This window comes from Egretta garzetta, unplaced genomic scaffold, assembly GCF_000687185.1.
Source record: "Egretta garzetta isolate BGI_Z169 unplaced genomic scaffold, ASM68718v1 scaffold248, whole genome shotgun sequence".
In the NCBI taxonomy this organism is placed as follows: domain Eukaryota; kingdom Metazoa; phylum Chordata; class Aves; order Pelecaniformes; family Ardeidae; genus Egretta; species Egretta garzetta.
Window position 1 is genome coordinate 729,355 of NW_009260596.1, and position 24,694 is coordinate 754,048.

The 24,694-nt window shown below is 38.7% G+C and overlaps 1 protein-coding gene across 1 annotated transcript in view; it reads right to left on the bottom strand.

The window, feature by feature from the left end:
• The window catches only part of KIF26B (kinesin family member 26B), a 209,290-nt gene extending 184,953 nt beyond the window's left edge, over positions 1-24,337 (bottom strand). Inside the window, exons 1-2 of the mRNA XM_009644711.2 lie at positions 24,263-24,337; positions 22,899-23,432 (exon numbers count right to left, since the gene is read on the bottom strand). Of these exons, the coding sequence (XP_009643006.1) occupies positions 22,899-23,432; positions 24,263-24,337 (609 nt within the window). The remainder of the gene's footprint in view (positions 1-22,898; positions 23,433-24,262) is intronic.
• Positions 24,338-24,694: the final 357 nt, after the last annotated feature.

Consider the following 24,694-nt stretch of genomic DNA (forward strand, 5'->3'; position numbering starts at 1 on the left):
AAAAAAGAATAGTGAGAAATTCCTTTATTGAATTGTTGGCAGCACATCACTGCCTGGATAAGCAAAAAAAGACAAAGCATGGAACAATGCAAACTTTCATGCCTTAATAAAAACCTTTTCAGTGTACATGGAACAAGACAGATGTCCCTCCCAAGGCCCCATTTTTTTCTCCTGTCTCAAAAGCAAGGCATCCATTAACCTCCTCTTTTGCTGTTTTCTGACAGTAGACAGCAAGAGCTGGAGATAAGTCATGGTGTAAGTTCTCTACTTCATAGGAGAAAGATGGCTCTGCAGTTAAACCACAAGTATCAGCCAGGCTAGATTCCCTTCCTATTCCAGTTAAAGAGTCATTCTGTGCATAAGACTTACCATCATGCAGTACAAGGTTAATCATATTTACTTAAAGGCATTTTATAGCCAAGCTCATTAATGTTTCTAAAGGTCCTAACTGAGGACTCCCAACTGAAATTACTGTACAAATGGAAGTTAGCATTTATGAAATATGTGCAACATCCTTTCCTCTGGAGGTAGTGAAGCATTCAGGAACATCCCCAAAATCTAGTTAATGTCAATGACTGACAAATGAACTGGATGCACAGATATATATGAAATGTATCCATGTCTGAAGCCAAATTCAAGATACAAATCTGTGTCCAAATTCACTATAAAGCAACCCTCAGTCTTGAGAGATCCTAATCTCAGGAGAGAAGTTCACTAGCAACAAGAAACTGAAAGTAGAAAGCTTCCTTTCATAAACACACACACACTCATGAATGACTTCTTTGGCAGTCCACTCTTGATTCAGAGCAGCGCTGAATTTTCTGCCCAATAAATACTGATGAAACTACTTCCTGACTTATTTTAGACAGCAAATGTAAATGTCTATGTTAACCAAGAAAAAGTTTCATCTGAAAGACCTCCCTTTAAAAGATGAGTTGAAAGAAGCTCTAAAGGATACCTCTCTCAAAGCTTTAGACACCAAAACCATCATAAATTCTTATAAGCTTGTGTTCTAAGCAGGTTTAACAGCCTAATTTCAAGTTTTCCATTACGCACAATCAGGTGTTCTGGCTCTTCTAAAATATCAATCTTTTACCTTCTGTTCAACTCCTGGTTCATCAGAGTTTACTCTCAGTCATAACAAGATAAAGTTATTCTTCCTGTTTGGCTCAAAGAGCATAGCTTCTGCTCTATGAGAGTGACATCTCACAGTAGTTATCATTCACATGTCTCTCTTCTGACACATGTAAAGAATACCAAACCTTTCCCAAAAACTAAGCAACCCTATTCTTCCTGGGCTCGACCTACTCCTACCAATTCTTACAGATGGAGGCAAGAACTCTAATTTACACATTAATTTTGAAAACTCAAAGAATTCTTCCACTTTCTTTAGTGTATAAGAGTTCACTGTCTGATGTGACAGTGTGGTATATTGCAGAACAAGATAAAAATCTCCTATCTTCAGTAAGACACAGCCTTGCCAGCCACTACAGATTTTAGAGGAATTACAGTAACTTGCCTACAGGAAGCAGCATCAGAAAACAAACAGAGCAGGAGCTGAGACTTCTTGAGTCTCTTCACCAGAAGAGAGTTTAATGAAGGGAATATCGAAGCCCTACTTCACCTAGAGAAGGCATCTCTCAACAAGAGAACGTATCAGTAAGTAGTAGGTCCTCTTCCTACAACTTGGCTGTTTTACTGAGCCCTTCTGGAAATACTGACTGCATCCCTTTTGCCTAACATGCAAGTTATGCATTACGTTCTGTGCAGTAACAAAAAAAGTGCTGCAAAAAAATTATCTATAGTAGCATCCAAACGACAAGGTGACAGCTGGGATCCACTGTGCTGCGCGCCAAAAACAAAGAGAAATGTGGATAATTTGACATTTACTATATTTCATTTTCATAATTTTAGAGTGTTGTTGGGAGAGGTTAGCATGTGAAAATAGGAAAGGGAACTACTTAAGAGTCAGTTTCAAATGTCATTGTTAATAACAGCTTCAAATGTTTCGAGGTAAATCTGGTAGAGAGTTTACTGAACTGCCAGGGGTAGAGGGAAAGAAGAATCTTGTGCTGCCCACCTAACTATCAAATTAATTTTAACGCATCCTTCACCAGGCAAAAAGGAACAATTACACCATTCAATCAGAGCAACTTGAAAGTGGTGAGGATTTGCTAAGGCAGTCATCATTAATATACCACCGAGTACCAAGGACATACTCTGCATCTGTCACAAATAAGTCACTACAACAGAGGTGACATTTAAGGAATTATTCAGGACAAAATCCACCTTTAGAAGACATAATTTTGGAACAGTAGCAAGTTCTTGTAACTAAGGGCACTGGCATAGTCTTAGAGCATCTTGCCATTTGATTATGACCGTTTTGTCTCATAGCAGAATACTAAGCTGCTATAGCTTGAGATCAATGTGGCCGCTGATACAGACACTATGTGAGCAAGAGCAATACAGCAATGCCTGATAGCCCTTTGCTGTCGAAAAAAAACGTGTTCTGTGAGGAACAGGCTGAAAAAGGACATGCATAATGTCTGCTACATTCAGTAGACATACCGAATACTGCTTAGCAAATGCAACTCACTATTCATTGTGAATACTGACACTCTAGGGAGGGTCCTTGGACATGCTTTGTTCCTGCTTTATTCAAATTTGCACACAAAATCTGAAATACTGATCTAGCAGAAGGGGCTACCATAATGGCACAGATTTTGTACAGAAACAAAAAACTGCACCTTTAGAAAGAGTGAGGTGTTTTAAAATGGAGAATCTCTGGGATGGCAAGAATACTGATTGTGCTTTGCATTTAACTGACTCTGAAGAGTCAGACTGTATTTAGCATAAACTACTTTTACTTAAACATTATTTAGCTACCATGACAGTACCTAGAGCTTAATTACAACCTCCAGCTTCCTACTGTCCAAAAGAAAGATGACCTTAGACTGTTGCACCCACATCCCATGTCCCTGTATAAACAAGGTAGCTTCTTAACACTGATCCAGTGCAATCCTCACCACAGGCGAAATCCCCGTTTGCACAGACATAAGCACATCAAAACTCCCATGATATGGCTAGTTCTACCTCACAATCAGGATTAGTTAAATGAAATGTTTTACAACAAATCACTTAATGTCTGAAGTTTAGCTACTTAGAAGCTGATCAGACATCCAAATAATAACAGATTTCTCTACTGTAAGACATTTTCCTCTGATTCTTCCTTCTAAGAGTTCCGCCTTATGAAACAGTATTTTTGAATTTTTTTTTATGCTGTATTTTCCATTGTAAATAATGACACTATTTTCTCAGCCATCCAGTATTCTCCCTATTGCTTTCACCTATTCACTCAGTACACATTCTTGCCTTAGCTTTTGAACTGAAAAGCAAAGCAAAACAATAAAAAAAAAAACAAACATATGGAGCAACAGCACTGCCTGAAAATCTGAGTTATTTCTTGAATACACTCTCCTCAAAAACTATACCAAATAAGAATTACATTGGCAACAATGAAAGCTTTATTATAAAACAGGAAATCTGCTCTATTAAGCCTGTGACAATGGTTCATTTGCTTGATCAGCAAATTCCCATAGAGACCATAACTTGTTGATGTAAGTTGATGCACATTCCCAAGCAACATCCACCACCAAGATGTGAAGGATATAGACTCATTTTGATCTGGCTTAGCAATAAATTCACTTTTCTCAGTTTGCCAAAGCTCTCCTAAACTAAGTAACCTGAGGAAGGAATAGCTAGTGCTCTAGTTACATCAAAGGAATCAGTATATTGAGTCTGAAATAGTATTGACCAAGCCTACTACTTGCTTGTTCATTTTGTACCGAGATATTTATTAAGCAGAAAGGCAAACAGAATGTGGAAAAAGTATTAGAGGAGCAGAAATGACATGATCTGAAGCATTCAGGACAGCAAATAGCTACCTAGAGTGAAGTTATCATTGTATAGAAGTTGCAGATTGTAGTCTGCAGCACTCCTTTAGTTTGAGTGACAAAGCCTGCAAATTTTATTTTTTGGATACTACTTCATTATCAAACTATTTTTTGAAAGGTAAGGCCCCTACCTTGTTACAAAAACACAATAGCTATAATAAATCACCTTCCTCAATACCCTCAATGTTTTCTGATGTCCATTTAGGGTCATGCCAGCCTCTCCTCTTCCTCCTCATGGATGTCACTGTCAGGACAGCTGCCCTGGGGCACAAGTCTGCTCACCCTCCATACCCCAGAGTTCCCTTAGGGCATAAGACTCCCCACAGGCAGACCCCTGCAAAGCTGTGAGCTATTCCTTGTGAATAAAGCAGTAAGGCACCATCAGCTAGACCCAAATATGCTTCACATTCACAAAGCTCCACCAGCCAAGTCTCTGCAGACAGAACAGCAAAGTAAGGTTTCCCAGCTGGCATATTCCCATACTCACTCTGCAAATGAAAAATAGGAACAGCAGCTAGCAACGAGAGGTTCTGGTCTCAGTTTTGCATCTGTAGGCATTTCAGCAATGCAAAAAGACACTGTGCAGCAACACAATAAAACTGCTTCCTTTCTCATCAAGAAGACAACGGTAACATGGCAATCTGTGGGAAAGCTGAGGCTGCCTCTAGCTTCCAGAAGTTTTTTTAAATCTACTTTAATAAAGTTACTAACTCTCTTAATTACCTGTATATCCTGCAGCTACATTATAAAGCTGTGTAGCTGGAAATTAATTGGATCTTTTTCTACCGTGACTTTTATTTACTATCAGATTAGTAACATATTACAAGAGAAAAGGCCTTTCTTTTGTGTAGCTCACTTAAAGTTGATTTCATACATCCAGATTCAGCAACCACACTGTAATCCCTTGTTGCATCAGCTACCTTTTAGGACCTCAGCGGACAGGCTAATTGTGCTAAAATAACCAGCGCAGTAATGAAGAGTGGGTGCGGACTTTGAAAGATGAGCACGTCTGACTTCTGCCTGTCTGTACACACGGGGCAGGAGCTAAATGAAGTGACTGTACTTTTGAAGCTGAGGCTCTAGTCTCTCCAGTTCACTGTGTGCAGGGGTAATGCATTTGTTATGAAAACAAACTTCCATTTCTCTGATCAGTTACTAACCTGCCAGCAACATCAAGACATCATATGAAGTTCAAATCTTACTGCAGCTGTTTCCCTATCACAAACAGCAATCTGTAAGCCACTGACCTTTCAGTTGCCAGTTGTCAAGAACAGCTCTAGAAGCTACCAGAGTGTGTCAACATGTGGGCTTAACTTAAATGGCATTATTGACCCAGAAAGCAACCTCTTTCTATAGCTGGCAGGAGAGTAAGCAATAAAAAACACCATTAGTTTTTCCACACATAGATGTATGAACCACATCATTAGTCTTTATTTAAAAGACATATGATCAAGTTCTACCATGAAAACCCAAGAAGAGAGGGAGAACTACTTCATTTCCAGTATGAAAAAAAGTCTGACAGGCTTAGAGATTCCTGTAATTATTATTGCATAAGAATGTGGCATAAAACAAATTCAGCCCACACACATAATCACCTCAAGATCTGACCTTTCTGGGGGGTAAGATCAGTACATGTCTGACAGGTCTCTCACCCAGCTGCTCATGGAAAGGTGCATGGGTTTGACCCCCAGGGATCTAGCAAATGCCTTGAATCTATTTCAAAACTGATACCATTTCAGTGGCTTCCCCATCAGAAAGATATATTAAATATCAGCTTTTCTATAAACTGCCACCAAAGGTTTAATTAGGTTAGGGCTGACAGAAAACACAATAATAAAAATTGTTTTCTCTATGTGTTAGGTCATAAGACTAGCAGTATCATACCTTTATAAAGGGAGGAACTAGAGGAATTGAATCTTGCATGAAGCATGAACTTCTGCACAAATAGAAAAGAGCTGCTTGCAGAGAAGAGTAAACTCATTTAGAAGTCAGGCATATTTTGGACCAAGCAATATAGAAGCCTAAGAAATTGAAGTTGTGAGAGACTGAGAAATCTTTCTGAACTCATCAAATATTCTAAGTTTGAAGATTTATTCTGTAGTATCCTTTTCCATACACTTCCTTAATTCATCTTCACATAGAAGTACATTATTAAAATTGATTAAATAAAAGTTAACCTCTGACACCAATGATTGTTAATACTGCTTACGCAGCTTTCTCTTTTGCTGCCTCAATGAAATACTAACGACTCATCACCTGAAAGGACTCCAAGCAGAGTCTCGTATATCCTGATCCACCCTTTTGCTGAATAAAACTTCAGGTGCACATTTGAATGCTTTGTTAAATTTGTATCTCTCAAGACAGGTCTAAGGCTCCAACTACTCTCAACTCTCCTGAAAATCCACTGAAACCTGCAGGCAGCAAAGAAAGCTTTAAAAAACAAATACTGTGTTCAGATCTTAGTGTCTAGTCATTAAGTTGATGCGCTCCTTCCCTCCATTTCAGTTTAGCTTAACCAATGCTACAGTACATCTTCCAGTGTATTACCTGCATTCCAGTAAGATCTCTCATCTTAAAAAAAAGAGAAATTTGTCTCATTCCTGGAGAAGAAAGCATCTTCCTTCCTCTGTTTGGGCTCAATTCCCCAGGAAGCATTTAGAAACACAAAGTACCCGTTCCTCTACATGAAATTTAGTTCTTAAAATGTTGATATCAGCTTAAATGCTCACAATGAAATTGATATCACCGAAGTTGCACGCTCATGTGAACCATTCAGCTCCTCGTTTGTAATGCTGTCTAGGAGTCAATTTGCTTTCCAGATGGTAACTGACATGGTATGAGGTCATCAGGGCTCAAGCACAGAAATAAGTTCCTGTGCCGAGTCGTAACAGCTGTCCGCATGCACACACTTAGCCTGTGGCAACGCAAGGTAATAATGATTTATCTTACAATTACTTTTCTAGAGCTAAGTCTAAGAAACCAACTCAAATTACCTTGAATTTGCTGTGAACTATGAACATGCATTCACAGTTACCATGTATTAGTAAGCTTGCTAAAAAGTTACCAAGCTGATCATGTGTCTGAGTCCTAAAACTTAGATTAGGCTAGGATAGCCAAAACAAGAGCCATTATGCTAGGTTAAATGCAGATCTGCTCAAAAGTTACACTGTACATTCAGAAGAGTTCAGTGGAACTCAATCTAAACATGGGGGATTGGCTATTACTTGGTCCAAAAATGCACTGAAGATGTGCAGAAGTGAAAACAAGAGAAGTACCAACAGAGTGGTGTTGCAAGAAAGACAGAAAAATTGGCAAGGGGGCTGCGTTCCACCTGGAAAAGGTTCAGAACTGTGAGCCTTGCACTTGCCTAGGAAACGCTCTTATTTCATTCCCACAAGCAGAGGTGTTGATACATTCTTCAGAAGACAACAGCATATTCTTCCAGTACAAACACCTTGCAAGACCTCAACACCAGCCAACCTCTCAGGTCAAAAAGCATACCGATATCGCCTTCCTCTCTCCCCACAGGGAAACAGCATTTAGCCTCAACTTCCATGCTGAAAACTCCCACCTTTGCAGTGAATTGCACAAACGATGGCCTAATGCGCCATCTCACAATGTAATAGTCATGCTGAATTGCATTGCCCTTTAGCTTTGTGCAGCTGTCTTCCCCTTTTCTGTCCCTACTATTAATAGCCCCTTGGCAGGTGTTCCTTCTTTCATGGTCCCAACATGGAGATATGGCAATAGCTAATTTCACAGTTATCGGTGCTAATGGGAGCTGCCATGAAATTGTCTAATTTCCAGAGAAGTCAGTATGCAGTTGCTAAAAAAAAAAAAAAAAAAAAAAAAAAAAAAAAAAAAAAAAGAAAAACCACCAGGCAGTTCTGCAACAGCAGGAGTGACCTCTCTATAAATTTAACAAGGTTGATCTTTCTAATCTCTGTCACAATACACGAACACCTGTCTTACTTTCATGTTAATAATAAAAATGTCCTGCTGAGGTTTTAAAATTATTTTATGACAGCAACAACCATCACTTTTAACAGGAATACATGAAAAGAATTCAAAAGGTGCCAGAAGAGCCTTCAAATGAGACCACTAGCCGGACAGAAACAGTTCCTTCCTGGCCCCGAAGGTGAATGCCTTAAGGCATAGGTCTGATGGCCTTATTACCTTAGTTTGCATAGCTACAGCTGTTACTACAAGTCATAAAAATCACTCAGCTATAAGCATTTCACTTGGAGGCTACTTCCAGCAGTGAGTTCTATAGGCTGATGAGGTGCCAAGTTATGCTATGCTGCCTTCTGTTTGCTCTAGATTTACTGCCCTCTCAGCTAACAAAAGTAAAAAGAGGAGGAGTAGACCCTCAGCTAAACACCAGATTAAGCCCTGTTGGTGCATACTGTAAACCGTTAGGAACCGGGCCGCTCTGTGTTCCGGTCGCCTTGCAATGGCACAGCCAAAGAGGTCAGCTTGCAAACATCAGGCTACACACTGGCTATGGTACTCTGCTGACTGGGATGGCTATTTCTTGCGCAGCACTAAACATATTCTCATCTTTTTTGTATACTTCTAGTCTACTGCTATTTTCCAAGTTAAATATGGGTTTGCATCACCTCATTTGCTGCAACTTCTATCATGTTTTCAATCCAAACTCTTTGTTTCAGTTGGCCATTTTCAATCTGCAAGTCTTAAAGGGATCCAAGCTGAGCATGGTTTTCCAGGAGCTAGATGAACATCACATTAGCTGAAGCTTGATTTAATTCAAGTGCACACAATGATCTTTCCCCAGCATACGTAATCTGCATTTTGGTCTGCAGGAACCATCATAATCCATCTTCACTATGACAGCTTTACAATATGAAGATCCTACTCCCACTTTTCACCCCAGGGCCCTTTATACACTAAGAACTTTAAGCATGCTGGCTGTCCATTCTCAGCTGAAATTTAGTGCACATTCACTTGGAAACTGAGTAATTAATACCAATCCCCATCTCTTCTGACCAGCTAAATAAGGTCAGATGAAGAACAATATTTTCTCCTCACCACTGATTTTAGATGACTCTTCTTTTTAGACAACACTGAGACACATAACTGCTTTACTTTTCTCAGATGGCATTAAAAAAAACAACTATCAGTGATCATTTTTTAAGATATGAACTACAGGAATGCATATTTTCAAAGCTGCACAGTTCTGAAAAGTGAATAATGGAGCACAAAAGGCACTCGCTCTAGTCTGGCTATGCTCTACAGCCCTTTCTGAAAAGGCAGGAGAGAGAACAACTGAACATCCATAACCTTGCAGCATGAGTAAATGGCAACCATTCCTCAAAAGAGGGTATTCTTCCATCAGTTTAACCGATCATGAGAATTTGAGGTGGACAAATAAATAGCCACTTGATTCATCAAAGATTATTGTCCAGTAAAACAGAACTTAGATCAAACCAAGCTTTGAACCAAGCTGTCGTACAGCTTTAATGATCTTGTATCAGCCATTTCCTGCCTAGGAAAAGGGCTGTAAAAGACAAATAAATGACAGTCATATGCAAAGGCTTATGCATCTTTCTACCTAATGTGTTTAACTTTGGAATGCAACATGCACAGTGAATACTGCCAATTTTTTACTCTTTACTCATAGGTACACTTTATGTCTATTTGCAAAGCAAAATTTGTCCGCAGTACATACACAGCATGTTCTTCCAGTTTTTCAATTTTCTTACAGTTCTTCCAAATTATTGTCTGTCTCTGCAGTACATTAATCTCAAGTAGACCTGCACTTCATGAATCATCTAAGGCCAATGTAATTTTCTCAATTTCTGCCTCCTTCCTAATTTTTACCACTAACATTTGCTAATTTTTATTCTTGTTCCTTTATATACCCTGAGCACTTTTCCATTGGCAGCCTAAGAGACAAGAGAGCATAACAAGACAAACTACTTGAAAAACTTAAAAGATCTTAGCAGCCAAAAGCCAGAAGATTAAGAGAGAATATCAGCTTAAGAAAATTGTCTCAAAGTATAGAGTCAAGTCTTATAGCTACACTTATTTTTCCCTCATAAAAGTTAGCATAAATAACCTTCAAACAGCACTTCTCTACTTATTTTTTCTTTTTTTTTTTTTTTCCCCTTTAGTTTTGGGGGGTTTGGGCTTTTGTTTTGTTTTGGTTTTGGTTTTTTTTTAAACAGAGCAACAATGAATATACACTTTCTTCTACACAGGACACAAAGACAAAAAGTCATTGCCCCAAGGAGTTTGCACAATAAACTAAACTGACAAAACACACTTCACTAGGGTCTAAAAATAAACAGTGATTAAAATTAGTGCAGGAACTGTTGGTTGATATATTTTTTATAAGCAAACAGCAAGATTACATTAACTGGCCCCTTGGGAATAAGAGATTTACAATAGATTTAATTAAATTCATTTAATGAAGTCCAAATATAAGAACAACAAACAGGCTCATCATCTGAAATGGTGCCTAAACTCTAGTAAACCATTCTGAACTGTAATAAATGCCTCATGGTTATCTTAGTTTTCATTTTGGCTTTCAGCAATCCACAGAGAATTTTTATTTGCACATGACATATTTTGGATTTTTCCCCTTCAACTTGTTTTCTGGGTTTATAATGTAAAAGTTTCAGTTACTTTTAAATAATTTTTTGAAAGGAAGTCTTTATTCTATTGTAAGTAATTTTTAATAGAGAATCATGGACTGATTCTTTGGTTTTCTTAATACCAGCAGAATGGTATACAGTTACTAAAAGCAAAAAGCATGATGATGCTCTGTCACCAGTGGAGTGAACTTGATTTCAGATTAGAATCTATCCTGAAGTTTATCAGCAATTTTCTCTGGAAAAGCAGCATAGAAGTCTTTCCTAAAGGAAATAATTAGAAGATATATTTCTGTGTGTATATACATAAATACACGCACGCACAAATAGAGAAACCAGACCAAGCATGCCCAAAAAATCAGAAGTGGAATGAATATAATTATGCATTAAACCTTTAAATTCTCCATACTGTTTGTGCACTAAACCAAAAATTCAGGGACAATTCTCCAAACACTTCCCACCACTAAGCTGCTCTGCTCACAACAGCCACAGCGGCAGAAGCCATGTAAAAGGGGTGCATGTTATCCTGCGACCAACCCAGAGGCCCAGAACTCTGAAATATCCATTCCTGTAGAGTGTCCCCTACAGACAGCGGGTTTCATGCGCACAATGTTCGGTCCTATCCAACAGAAATAGATGATTATGAAAGTTCAAGAAAAAAGTTTACAGTTTCAAAGCTCAATTTTCCAGAAGAACAGTATTACAGAAGGTTCCCTAAGAGGAAGCAGAGCATTATAAAAGGATGACAGGATTTTAGTATTTGCTGCAACTACTTTTATTAGGAATTAAGGCAGAGTAAGCAACAAGGGAGATACATCCTGGACTCAGAAGCTTTTTGAAAGAATAACTTTCAATGACACTAAAACCTAAAAAACTTCAGAGGTCAATTTAAGACTTGTTCTTTCCCAAGGGCATGCTTTTAAGTGAATCCCTCTAAAGTAAAGCCCTTGGGTTTTTTAAAGTTTTTTATTTTCAGAAAGCACAGTAGCAGCTTGTTGTAAATGGTAAAGTGTACGAACTCTGCAGTTAATAAAAATTCCAGCTCAAGCCATATTTGAAGATATAAACCAATCAACCAGCAAGATTATTTTTAGTCAGTCTCTTCTGTTTCCAAAGTTTTTCTAAATGGTTGTGAACCCTTGTAATTTCTCTGGTTTGTAATCCACCCTGATACTGATTCTTCCCGGCAGGCACAGAAAAACCTAACTTCCACATATGAAATGACAAGATGGTCCTTTCTGTCCTGGGTTTAACAGAAAAAAAGGTTGTCTTCTCAACTCTGCAAACTGCATACCATCCATCTCAGGCATATCCTTCTACTTCCCTGTACAACTGCTTCTTAACACATAAAGCATGGGATAATAAAGTTTGTTTCCCTCAAAAGTATTGCCAAAGTTTAGTTTTGATGCTCAAATTATTCTGGGTCCTTTTACATGAATGGACTTTAAAGTCTGCAAAACATTACACAGTTACTGCTCCAGCTCTCTTTCAGCTGAGTTTACATTATGTTTCCTGGTAGGATTTCATTTTTCCCCACTCCATGTCTGTGCAATATTTAAGAAGTCTTGGGAGAAAATTCCCTATCAGCTAAGCACAAACCATTCTCTTGCTCTACTAGAGTTGTGGCTACTGGCAGGTCCTTTGGCTTTCTGTGGTACCATCTAAGGATTCTCCAGGACATTACGAAGAGGCATTTCTACTCAATGTATTCAAATTGGGCACAAGACTACTAGCAGCAATAGCATTAACAAAAATCTTTTTTTCTCACAAATGATATAAAAATGTCCAGCAGATAAAATAGGATACTGAGGAGCAGTCAGTTGTTTTCCAGTATTTCTGTTCAGCATTTGTAACTAATAAGTGCCCTCCTGCACTCTCACACTCAAAAGGAAACCAAGCCATAATATGCCCCCACTGCCACACTTGTAACCACCTTTACTGGAGAACATATGAGGAATAAGGTGCTACATTATTCATATTCATTAAGTCATAAAATGCCTAGAGGCCTGAGAACTAACGGCCCCTGGCACCAGTGCCAACTGTCCCTGCTTCAGAGACAAAGCATTGAGGGGACAGGAAGAAGAGGCAAATACTCACGATATATGATAAAAGTCATTGAGCAGCGAATGGAAAAGGAAGCAGAGAAACCCACATGCCTGAGCTTGGAAAAATCTTACAACTTATATAACCTGCACATACATAACCCCTTGTCTCAAGCCCCTTCCCAGAAATCTTGATCTAGCCCTAGCTATCATCACACCAAGTGTCTGCATTTCACCTACTAACATAAAAGTGGGAATAAATCTCGATAAGATGGTCTCTGGCGATGTTTAAAAGGGTCTTTACAAAGCCTCTGAAGTGCAAGACAACACTCAGGAGATAATCGGCATCACTACTAAATCCTGGCTGCAAATGGCACTTCCAGGCATTTAGGATTACAGAGGTGAAGACCCTTGTGATAACTAGACTAAAGCAGAGAATAACAAAAAGCTGGTAACAAGAGAGCTAGATTTTTCCCTCCAAAGCACCTATTTACATGAAAACAACTTGGTCATTTATTTATAGAATCACAGAATTGTTTAGGTTGGAGAGGACCTTCAAGATCATAGAGTCCAAGCTGTTTAGCATTTACACCTAAAAATAAAACAGACAAGCTTTAGGACACTCTCTGATGCTCTTGTAATTTGTCAGAGAGGCCTGGTGGCCAGGAACCCTTTGACGTGTTGTTCTCCTAAGTCACCTGAATAGTAACTGGTTATATTATTTGCTGAACAGGACAAACAATGATACTTTTGGTTTACATTACTTCAAAGCAAAAGACTTTGGAAATCATCCACAAGCTTGCAAAGTAAGCCTCAGTTAAACCCACCTACCATTGCAAGACTCTTCACAATGACTTTCATAGAGGCTGGTCCGAATGTAGACAAAGCTTTCTCAGCACATTTCCCCTGTCAGTCCTGCCTGTGATCACTGCCACGATGTAACTCTATGGTACAATTAAGAATCATGTCACATCCATTTTTACATCCTGCACATTGGCAACTTTCACAAAGTCTTCAGGGATCAGAGAGACTGATGAATTAAGAACTGATGATATCTCACATTACTATACATTTTCTTCTGATGCACTCTGTATAATTTCTTTAATAACACTTGAGTTAATTTTCCATCTTCTGTGTTGCACTGCAGTAACTGAGAAAATATACAAGAATAAAACACAGAGATGATTGTGCTTATGGTTTGTGTTTACATCCAGCAACACTGCCTAGCTCCAGCAGCCTAAAACCTGTCAGGAAGAAAAGCAATTATAAATCCTATCTATCAGCTATTCTGTCTCTTGCAGGAAAGAAAATATCACTCTATATGCTTTAAAATAGAATCTTTTCCAAAACTAGGCCTAAACTCTGCTATTAGTAATAGCTTTGACTTTCTTGCAAAACAATAGATAGTGCAGTAAAAGGTGTAAATAAATTGCAGGATTTACATCACAGGTGTGTTTTATAACTATCCAGTGACACCGAGCTGCACACATTGTAGATCAATGCAGCCACAATGAAGTTACAGAAGCAGAAGTGATTTCATCAAGCATAGTTCCAAACTTTAATTCTTTTTCTGTCTCATTAGCCGAAAGCCTGTGCATAAATTTAGCCAGCTATTTAATAAACACATATATGCTCCACTTTCACAAATTCAAAAATAATCGAACAATTTGAAGTAAAGCATGACAGATGCATGTGTTCAGTTCAAAGAGCTGTCACAACAGAAACAATTCACTTGCACTCCCACCCATACAACTATTACCTTGCACTGGTTGCGATTTCATCACTTGATGTTCACATCTACCAGTCAGACCTGAGACTTTTTTGGCTTATAAAACCAAAGCTCTCAGATACCTTAATGGCCTGAGTGATGGTGACTCTTGTGCTTCCATACAAGGCAAAGCTACAGATGGTCCTGCTGAGATTTGCTAGTGACATTAAGCACAACAAGCACCAGCCAACCCCTTGGAAGATGAAAGCTCATTACCTACCCTTTTCCTTCAACCTTTGGAGCAGTTCTGAACCGAGCTACAGAGGTTAGGTGGGACTGAAAAGTGAAGTGCAATTTCATTTCTCCTCAGAGCAGTCTGTAGATTTAGAAGATGGTTTTATTAGCTGGGAGGGGCTTTTTCTGTACAGATGTAATCCTTCCTTATTCTTCATAAAATACACATAGGCACATTCAAAGTTCAAAAGCTGCTGGGCAATCAGTCTTCTGCTTTTATTTGTCAAGAGGAACAGTTCCAACTCTTCAGCATGGGATCAGACCAGAGGTGTATGGAAAAACAAAGCTTCCCCATCCACCAGCCCAAAGGGAAGTAGAGCCCCCTTGGAGTGCAAGACACCATATTTACGCCCGTCACAACAGCTGTTTTCACGCTCTGGCTTATCAGACTTTGTAGGGTTGACACTGGTCTCATCCTTACCTGTATTACACTGATGTAGCCATATCAATTTCAAAGCAATTGTCCTGGAGTGAAACAGAAGAGTGCCTGGCCTCAGATGTGTTTTATCTGACAATGCCCACCTCTAAAATTCACAATGCTCTGGAATATAAGGGAATGACCAACCACTTTAACTCGGATCCACTGTATTAAAGAGAGCTATCCCAACAGAGAAGTTGATGCTCCATTTCTGACGCCATTTCAGAAACACTTTAGAAAACAACGGGTTTTACATGATAGCTGTGTAATCATGTTTCAGAGTTACATCAGTCTCTAACTATTTATTCCTTACTTCCCAGAAGCCCAGCACCAAAAAAAAAAAAGGCATTGTCAATTTATTTTTTGCATAGTAATACAATTCTTCATATTTAAAAGCCAAAATCTTCTTCCAAGCAAAATCAAAGGCTAGAATGGGATTTTACAAAAAGCAAATAAACAAACAAAAAAACATTTATGATGATGTTCCTAAACCTACTCTTAATTCTATGTCCCATTTATGTAAAACAATGTGAGAAATAAATGTCTCAGTTAAGGAGACCACACATTGATTTGTGTCTTATTTGAGTGGCACCATTTGAGAATCTAAAGGGAAACTCCTAAAAATTTGCTTTCTAATTCTTTTGTCATCCCCCTCCTTCCCTTCCACATCTCAGTATGAATTACCCTTGGTTTTGTACATTTCTATTTTCTTTCTTCTTGCAACAGATGTTAAACAACAGCAATATACAGGAGGAATATCAGCCACAGGAATGAATCTTTATGCAGCTTTAAAGACCAACATGTTGCTCATGTGAATGATTCAACCCAGGAGAGTGTTTAGAAGCCATGAATCTTCACACACTTGAGTAAAAAATAAAACAAAAAAACCAGAATTCTGAAATGTACAACAGTTACATCGAACTCTGGCAATGTTGTTGAAACTGTTGGAAAAGCACTCTTCACTAATCTGTTCATCACAGGCCTCCATCCAAAACACAGCACCAGTCATCTGGTGTTTATCCTTCACCAGGTTCAGGCTCTAATCTAGGCTCTCTCTCCAGCTGCCACTCAAGGGCCACTTTCAGAATAGAGGGACAAAGAGTCTAAGCGCTGACTAAATACATCAGTACCCTTCTCCCAGTCAGCCCAGTTACACCTGTGCTGGAAAGCTTCAGTGGTAGTTTCAGGAATTCTAGTCCTTAGCTATATATTGGATGGATTTAAAAGAAGCCTTCTCCACAGACTGTAAGATACCAATTGCCTTATGCTATATGGAAATTTATCTCTTACTTTTTTTTTAATCCTAATATCAGAAAGAAGGGATTTTTTGTTGCCCACATAAACACATAATCCTTTTATAAGTTTTCCAAGCTCTTGGCCTCACTATTTCCATGGCAGTAAGTTCCACAGAACTGTACATTGCATGAAAAGCATATTTCCTCTACTCACTTCCAATCTGGCTGTCTTTTAACTTAACTCTCTCTGTTCTTAAACTATGACACAAAGCAGAAGCTGAACATTTTTCTCTCCGATTCTGTGCCACCTTATTTACAGCATGGGAAACAAAGGGACAATTTTGTGTCGATGTATCAGTTTGTCTTCTCCCTCTCTCGTCCCATCTCTACATCATTTTTCCCACTGTTAAAACATCTCCCCTCCTTTCAGTTTATGCTTTTGTTCAATGATGCAAGCAATCAGCACAGCTATTATTTCAGAAAAGAAACTAGTCTCACACATGGACAAAATCCTTAAGCTACAGAGCAGGGGAGGAAACCAAGACTCCAAATCCTCACTAATTGTGATCTTCTGGCTTTTGCTAATTTACAGGATTAACTCACTCCTCTAAGAGTGCACAGATTTCTTCCTCACATCACAGCTGAGTCATGGGGTTTTCATACTCATAGGATAAGCCTACTTAGCTCTTTTCAGTCCATGGGATACCCTTTACCTCTTTCTTCCCTTGGTCACCCCAGTATCACGAAGGGGAAAAGAAATGATTCTAAGGTCATTAAGCCATGCATAAAAATGCCGTAAGAGATCAAATCACACCAGAGTAATGCAAAAAAGAAACCCTTCCTACAGTTCACATAGACTTCAGTTTCCCCTCTTGATGAGATTAGAGCACCAGTATACAACTGGGCTGTTAGCTGAGGGGGTGGATAGGAGGAGTGAAATACAAATAGCCAACTCCTGTAACATATGAACTGAATGATCAAACAATCATGGCAAGTGTCAGCTGATGACATACACTGACTTTAGTAGGGTCATAGCTAATTATTAGTGATGTGGTTTAAAAAGGCTTTTAGTCAGAGGAAAGCTACTTCAGAGATAACTAATGCATGGGGGATGAGGGCAGAGATAATTAAGCAGGGATATAATTTCAGTGCCAATGAATTTGTTTGACAATCTGTTTCTCGGCCCAGTCAAATAAACTTTGGAAGTAAAATTCCTGCACTTTCAGTCTACAGTCTCACTATACAGTTACTTTGTTGTTAGAGTCCAGGTCACAGAATGAGAAAACCCCATCAGTGCAAGAGTTTGCACACATTTGTTCAGCATCGTCATTCATGAGCTCGCAGCAAGAGGAACAAAGTTCTCTACTATGTTCAGGGAGTCACCACACTCGAATAGGGATCTTGTACATTCAGTGACTGAACTGCTATTGAAACATAAGCCATGCAAAAAATTCTGGACCAAAACCTAACAGCACAAAGGCAAAATACCTCCTGCATTAGGTATCTCGTACTGAGTTGTGTGTGGTCGTATAACATGGTACTAGAAGAGACAGAATAAAAATCTCCTTTTGTTGCTAAGATGCTTTGGCAAAATAGGTCTGGCTCTAGGAAGCATGGAATAATCATAGAAGACACCTGTTAGTCTACAGATGGAGCAAGTTAACTTGATTTCTGTACCTTGCATTATATGCTTTAGAAGCTACTCTAAATTACCCTGGCACTGGTGTAGCAATCATTAGCATTTTACTTTTATAATCCTGGATGGGAATACCCCACACACAGGCCTTGGCTCTGTATCTGAACTCTCCATCTTGTGCCCAACTCTAATCTTTACCAGTTTCTTTTTAAAAGCCTGTGCCTGAAAGAACTAATGTGTTATGAGACAGCCGTGACCTAAGTAAACTCCAAACAAATCATTCATCACTGCAAAACTCCAGAACAAGCTGGTGCTTTCTCAGAGAACAGTGTTCTTCTAAACATACATTATACATAAAGAGGAAACAGAAAGCATATACTATAGGCCTTCATCAATTGTACACAAAGCCTTTGATAACCCTCTGAATAGACTTGAGAACATTACGCCTGGGGCCAAGAAGCTCTCAGTAGTTTAAGATCTCATTTTCCAAACTTTTGGTCAAAAGGGTCTTTTTAAGCACAGGAGAGAAAGGAACATTTTTCCTTGAATACTGTTATGTTCACAATACCCCTACTGAAACCCTTAGACACACATCTTTTTCCTTACCAAATTCAAACTTCACAACCTCAAGGTCTGGAGCAGGAGGTGCTCACTCTCATCAACAGCCACATTTTCTGTTACCCATCCTTCCCTTTCATGGCCCACGTTGTTCTGGGAACAGTTGGCCTTTTCCAGTTCTTTTGGTTCTTTCTTACATTCCTGTCACTCAAATCTACCAAACACACTGTGCTAATTTTTTGGGGGGTTGCCTTTTTAAATAATCTACTTAAAGACACGAAAAGATTCTTATGCAGATCCAGGAAGGTAACTAGAGGACCAAGGAAATGCCCACTGTTTTATGTTCTGCAGCTCATACCACAATGCAGCTAATGCCATGATTTTGGTTTAGAGGCACACCAACATGTGAGAACCATGCAGTTAATTTAGGTTAAAAGAGGGTGCACATTCTAAATAGGAACAAGCACTCCTAGGTAATGGAGTGCTTTAAATCCAGAAAAAGTGTTTTAGTGTAACCAGCTTAATCTAGTCACTATTTTCAGCTCCTTTCCCTTTGAAAGCAAACCCTAAATCAGCCTGAACTACCAAGGACTCAAATCTATCTTAACCTACATTATTCTTTCATGTGGTATTTTTGTTTTAGCTACTTTAGCAGCTTTGGATAATAAAGTAATACAACCATTATGCATTCAATTTATTATCACATTCTATATAAAAATTATGAGAAGCAAACATTTCATCAATGACTTTTGGCTCCTACATTAGTACCCCAGACTCAAAGGTTTCTTTTTCATTAGAAGTGTTTTGTAATAACCAGTAAGCAACAGAAACGTACTTAATACTGTGGTATCCTGTAATTTGCATTAGCAGTTGCAACAAATAGTTACAGCCCTTCTCAGGTAAAACCTCACCAATTCAAATGAGTTTTCTCTGAGCAGGGAAGGATCAAAAACTCTGAGTGATAGCAAGATCAGCAGAAGCCTTTACAAGTGTTAAAAACACAGTCTGATCCCCAGGGTATACAAATTCTACCTGCTGATGACTGAAAGAGTACGAATTTCAGACTCTGGATCAAATTCTATTGAATTTTGTCTGGTATTTTCCTACATGTATTCAACAGAAAGGGGTCACTTTTACCCTAACCAGGTAACCATTTCAGTATTCCAGTGTTTGTAGGAAGGTTTTAATGGGCCATGCTTTTTGTTTAAGGTCAATTGATTCCCTTTCTCTTCCTCCAATTCCTTGTTTTGTAAGAGGACCACTTAGAAGTAAAATTTGATTCAGCCCCTTACAGAAAACAGTGTCAGCTGTTCATTTGTCAGCCAGGCCTAGGAGACATCACAGATTTTTGGAACCAGATCTTTTTGTCTGTCTAGGCAAGGGTTGGCTAAACATGGAATCACATAAAACAGGGCCGGTGGGGACCCATGGGGTCATCTCCATCATCTCCTAATCTCCAGGTGAGACCAGTTTTGCCTAAAAAATTCTTAGGGCTTATTTCTCTGACTTATTCTTAGAAGACTCCACTGATGAGTTCCCATAATGCCTCCATGAAATTATTTAGAAAGGTTCTGTTACATCTGACATGCATCTTCAGTTAAAGACCCTATTACTACTTCTATTTTGCAGGCTGTAAACATATAATAAATTACTAAATCTGGTAGTATATAAATTCACATTTGTTTTACTTACTCCCGAGAGCAATTACTCTTTCTGCAAAAGTAGTTGAATAGTGGCATGTAATTTAAGACTTGCCCTACACTGCTGCAGCAGCTGAGCCCTACAATATCACAATTCTAATTTTCTTTTTTTATGGTTTGTTTTTCCACCAGAACTGAAACAAAAATTGTCATTTGTTCCCCAGAACCAAGTTCTAATTTTAGGCAGTCTGGAGGGGAAGATCCTAGGAAGGGAGCAACATCCTTGAACTTAAAACAGTAGGAATACTTTTGGTGCCTAATATTGCCATGAGTCAATTCTGAGCCACAGAATGTCACTTCCAAACTAATGTTTTCTCTTTTTGGTGATACTACAAGGAAGAAAATACGGTCAGTTTTCAAGGTACTCAACCGTTTCTCTCAAGTTATCTAGACTGTCTAACAAAAGCTAATTTACAGTGGGAGGCGTCTACAACAGGCGCCATTAAGTCTAGAGCCATGAGACTGGCTTCTCCCTGGACATCAATTTAACAAGATTATTATATAGAAGGGTACTGTACTTCTGTGTGAAGTGCAAGGCTTTTTATCCCAAGAAATTATTTTCTGTTCCTCTTAGCTAATGCACAGTGAGGTTTTTCTAATCACTGTTCTTAAAGGAAGGCAAGAAAATTTAATTAATATACAGACATTCACAAGTAAGTAGCTAGCACCTCTTTTTTAATTCACCTTTAAATCAAGAAGGGTTCTAATTAAGATGAGATAACAGATTCATCTTCCTAGTGCTCTTCTCTAGCAGAATTTTGTAACGGTAACAGTAAGTGCATAACAAAAAATATATTTATATGGGAGAGATATCTAAGATGCTCTGAAAATGTGTAGCAAATAAGATTGGTTTCTGTACAGAAAAGCAGAAAAACAAAGCTTGCGTCTCCCTACTACTTAAAAACAGAAATAAATTACTTTTCAAAGTTTTTCTTCTTACTTGACTAATTCCCAGTCTAATACAGATACTATATAACCAACACTAAAATCCTTTCAACATGTTTGAAGACAAAAGCTGTCATTATTGTGCCTTGACTGGACAATTAAATGTGACACTTGAGTAAAGTGAGAATTTCAATATTTGAAGGTTGCAATCTTTAAGAGAATATAAAATTTACTGTCAACACAGTCCACCACAGACCAATATTGCTAGGTTTGTTTGGGGGGGGTTGGGTTGTTTGCTTTTGGGGGGTTAGTTTTTTTGGTTGGTTTGGTTTTTGTTTTGCTTTTTTTTTAATCTGCTACCAGACTCCAGGTGCTACCTTTTCTCTTTTCTATTTCAAAGTTACTGAAAGGAGAGGGAAATGGTAGGGAACAGTCTTCAATCTAACTTGAGCCAAACTACAGGATCAGTCTGGAAACTTTTGAATATTAGATTCTCCTTAGCGAATATTTTTAAGACAAAATGAACCATCTAGGAACCAAGAACATTATTAAAAAGTAAACAAAATACATTTGGATAGAACAGGAGCCTAAAAGATTATGAATGCAATAAAACTGAACTGATTTTCCTAATACAAATAATTATTCCATTTTCTTAATGTGCATTCTTTGCTTAAGTTTTTTTCTTAGATTAAACTTAGATCATTTTTTTTTTCTTAGATCAAACTATGATCACATACTGACCTGCTCAAACGTGATTCAGGTTCACTAGAGCATAGATCCACAAAACTATAAAGTCACATATTTTCCAGATAGAATAACATTGCTTTTTTCTGGCTGCAATGTCAGTTGCTCTTAAATTGATAAATGTTAAATATTAATTTAGGGATCTCTCTTGCAATCTGTTCATAAATTAATAGAAAGACCAACTTCCAAAGATATTTATGTGCCTAAGGAAGCCAACAGGGATAGCTGGGAGAACTCAAAAGAGCAGGCTTGTGTTGCACTCTGCCACTGCTTGGTCACTCTGAAAATCCTACCACCTGCAGCTAAGTGCCTCAGAAAGTCTACCTCCTGTCATAAAAGCCCCTTCTGTGCAAGCTGGTGTGGATGGGTTCTACAGGTACTTATGGGTGTGGAGTACCAGAAAACAGTAGGCCAAAGAGGAGGAAAAGAACATGCTTAGAAGTACATGAAAACCTCCCCAGAACCGCTAAGAACTGGAGACCAATGGACCTGCTGAATCCAATGACAATGGATAAAAAAAAAATCAGAACACCAAGAATCAGTCAAATTTGCAGAGGTTCACCAGCACACACTGGCATCAATAAGAATGTATTTAACTTAGAACACATCAACGAAGGCAGTAGAGCCTGCTATAACTAGACAAAGACTATAGGGTCCTATGCACACATGATGAACCAAAGTGTACCTCTTGAACACCCACCCAGAAGCCACTGGTGGACCAGTGAGGGTTTCTACTTGTGAGTAAACAAGTGCGGTTGGCCTCCCAGCTGTTGCTCTGGCCAAGTATTATGAGCAAGAGTGAGTATGAACTGTGTGAGGGAATAATTGCATATACTGTGTGAACAGTTATCTGCTATTAATAACAATGATTTGGTTCCATTATTAATAAACCAGCTGAATTAATAAAAGATGTTCTAGTTAATACTGGTTGTGATCTGTGTCTCCCCCAACTCAATCCCCTATCAGGGAAAAGGGAGTTTATAGCACTCCTTGTTCTGGTGCTCACTATGTGAACGGCTCTACTTGTCCCCACAAGGAGCAAGCACTTTTATCATACCCATACAAGCTTTGACAGGAAGAAAACAAACATGTTATTTTAAAAAATACTTACTTGGTAGGGATATAGAGTGACACCATTCGTTCTTGACAAAGACCAGGTGCCATCAAGGTACTGATGAGCCTGGATAGCCACAGAGTTGAGAACATTACCGTTGCTGGGGCTGGTGGCCATTTGAAAGCTGACCTTGGCTTGGTGTCCTGGAGAGCCATTTTTCTTCTCCACCCCATTGACAATTCCTAGACTGTTGGGTTTTCCACTGTGTTTGTTGGCAACAAAGCCTGTATAATTAGATGTAGCATAAGGAGCAGGCATGTATGCCCAGTCCCTGGGCTGCAGGCTGCCCATGTGCCGTGGACTCACTAACGTGGGGATATTGGAGAGAGGTGGAGGGGAACCTGGTGAGGCATCGTAATGTTCCGAGTTGGCAGCCTGCTCTAAGGTCAGCACCATCTGAATGGCCTCTTGCTTCAACTGGTTCAGGTGTGTGGCACAAACATCACATCTGTTGTCTTTCTCGTTCCATGCCTTACGAATGGTATTGGGAACTTGGAGTTTGTCGTGAATCACTGAAGAGAAACCTGGGTCCTAAAAATCAAACAGAGAAGGGAGGAGGGGAACAGGAAAGAAATGTTTAACTATGGTCACCACAGTGAAACATTATTACTGCTGATTGTGCATTTCAAAAGCCAATTTATGAGATAAGCTTAGAATGCAAACAAAGGCCATTAGATACAGTCAACATATGCCAGCAGCAGAGCTGAACAAAAATGAAAAACTAGATTATGTTGGAAAGAAAAAAATCTTTTACTGATAAATGGCAAATATTATAATTCCACTGCAAGCTTCAATGCATGACAGAGAGAATGAATTAACCTGCTTCACACCACTGCACCTAATTCCTGGCTTGAATTAAATCAACTCTTAGTTACACAGGTGAGATCAAGAGTAACTCCACTAAAACCAGCAGGCTTGTAGCAAGGTTCACAAATCCATCTACTGATCTATGCCAGCTTTTGGTACTCAGAAAATCCAGGAAATACTCTGCAACAAAAATGCAAGGTTTCAAAGCCCGCATACAAAGAAAAAAAAAAAAAACAAAAGTACCATCACTCTCCCAAAATCCTTTTCAGAATTCAAATCAAATGGAAATTTCATAAAGTTTTCAAGAGCTTTTCAGCATTTCATTTACCAAGAATATACTTTTCAGCCAGGAAAAAACGCTTTCTATTAACAAAATGTTCTACCACTCTTTGGGGTATCTACTGATAATGTAAAATAAACCAATAATTTTATTTTGAAAATAGACCATATATAGGGTCAATAATTTGTAATGAATATTTTTTTTTCATTGAAAGCATAGTTTTGGTGCAAAAACGTGCAATCAGGTTTAAAAACCTCTTGCCTCATATCCTTACCTCATGGGTAGGATCTTTGAATGTCAGTGGTGCTCTCCACAGAGCAATATGCCATCCTGATCTGACTACAGTCATTGAATGCTGGCCTAAATTGCAAAGTGCTTCAGTAAGACATGAGTCTTAGCAGGGGCTTATTTCAAACTTACCTAGTATCTCACAGTATCTTACAGTGCAGTTTTAGAAACACACAGCAATGATGTGTGTGATTTACGCAGAGCAAACAATGACAGTTACATGATGGAAATATTTCTTGTGCAGTTATGTGATGGAAACATTTCTTGGAAATTTCACACCACATTTTTGTGGCTTTACAGACCAGGCAGGGCAGACTTCAGCTTACCCTCAAGTTTTGGAGACTTATTGGTGGATTTTCTTATGACTACTCAAAAAGTTCTACAATCAGTAGCATCAAAATCTTTGTTTGTTTTTTTT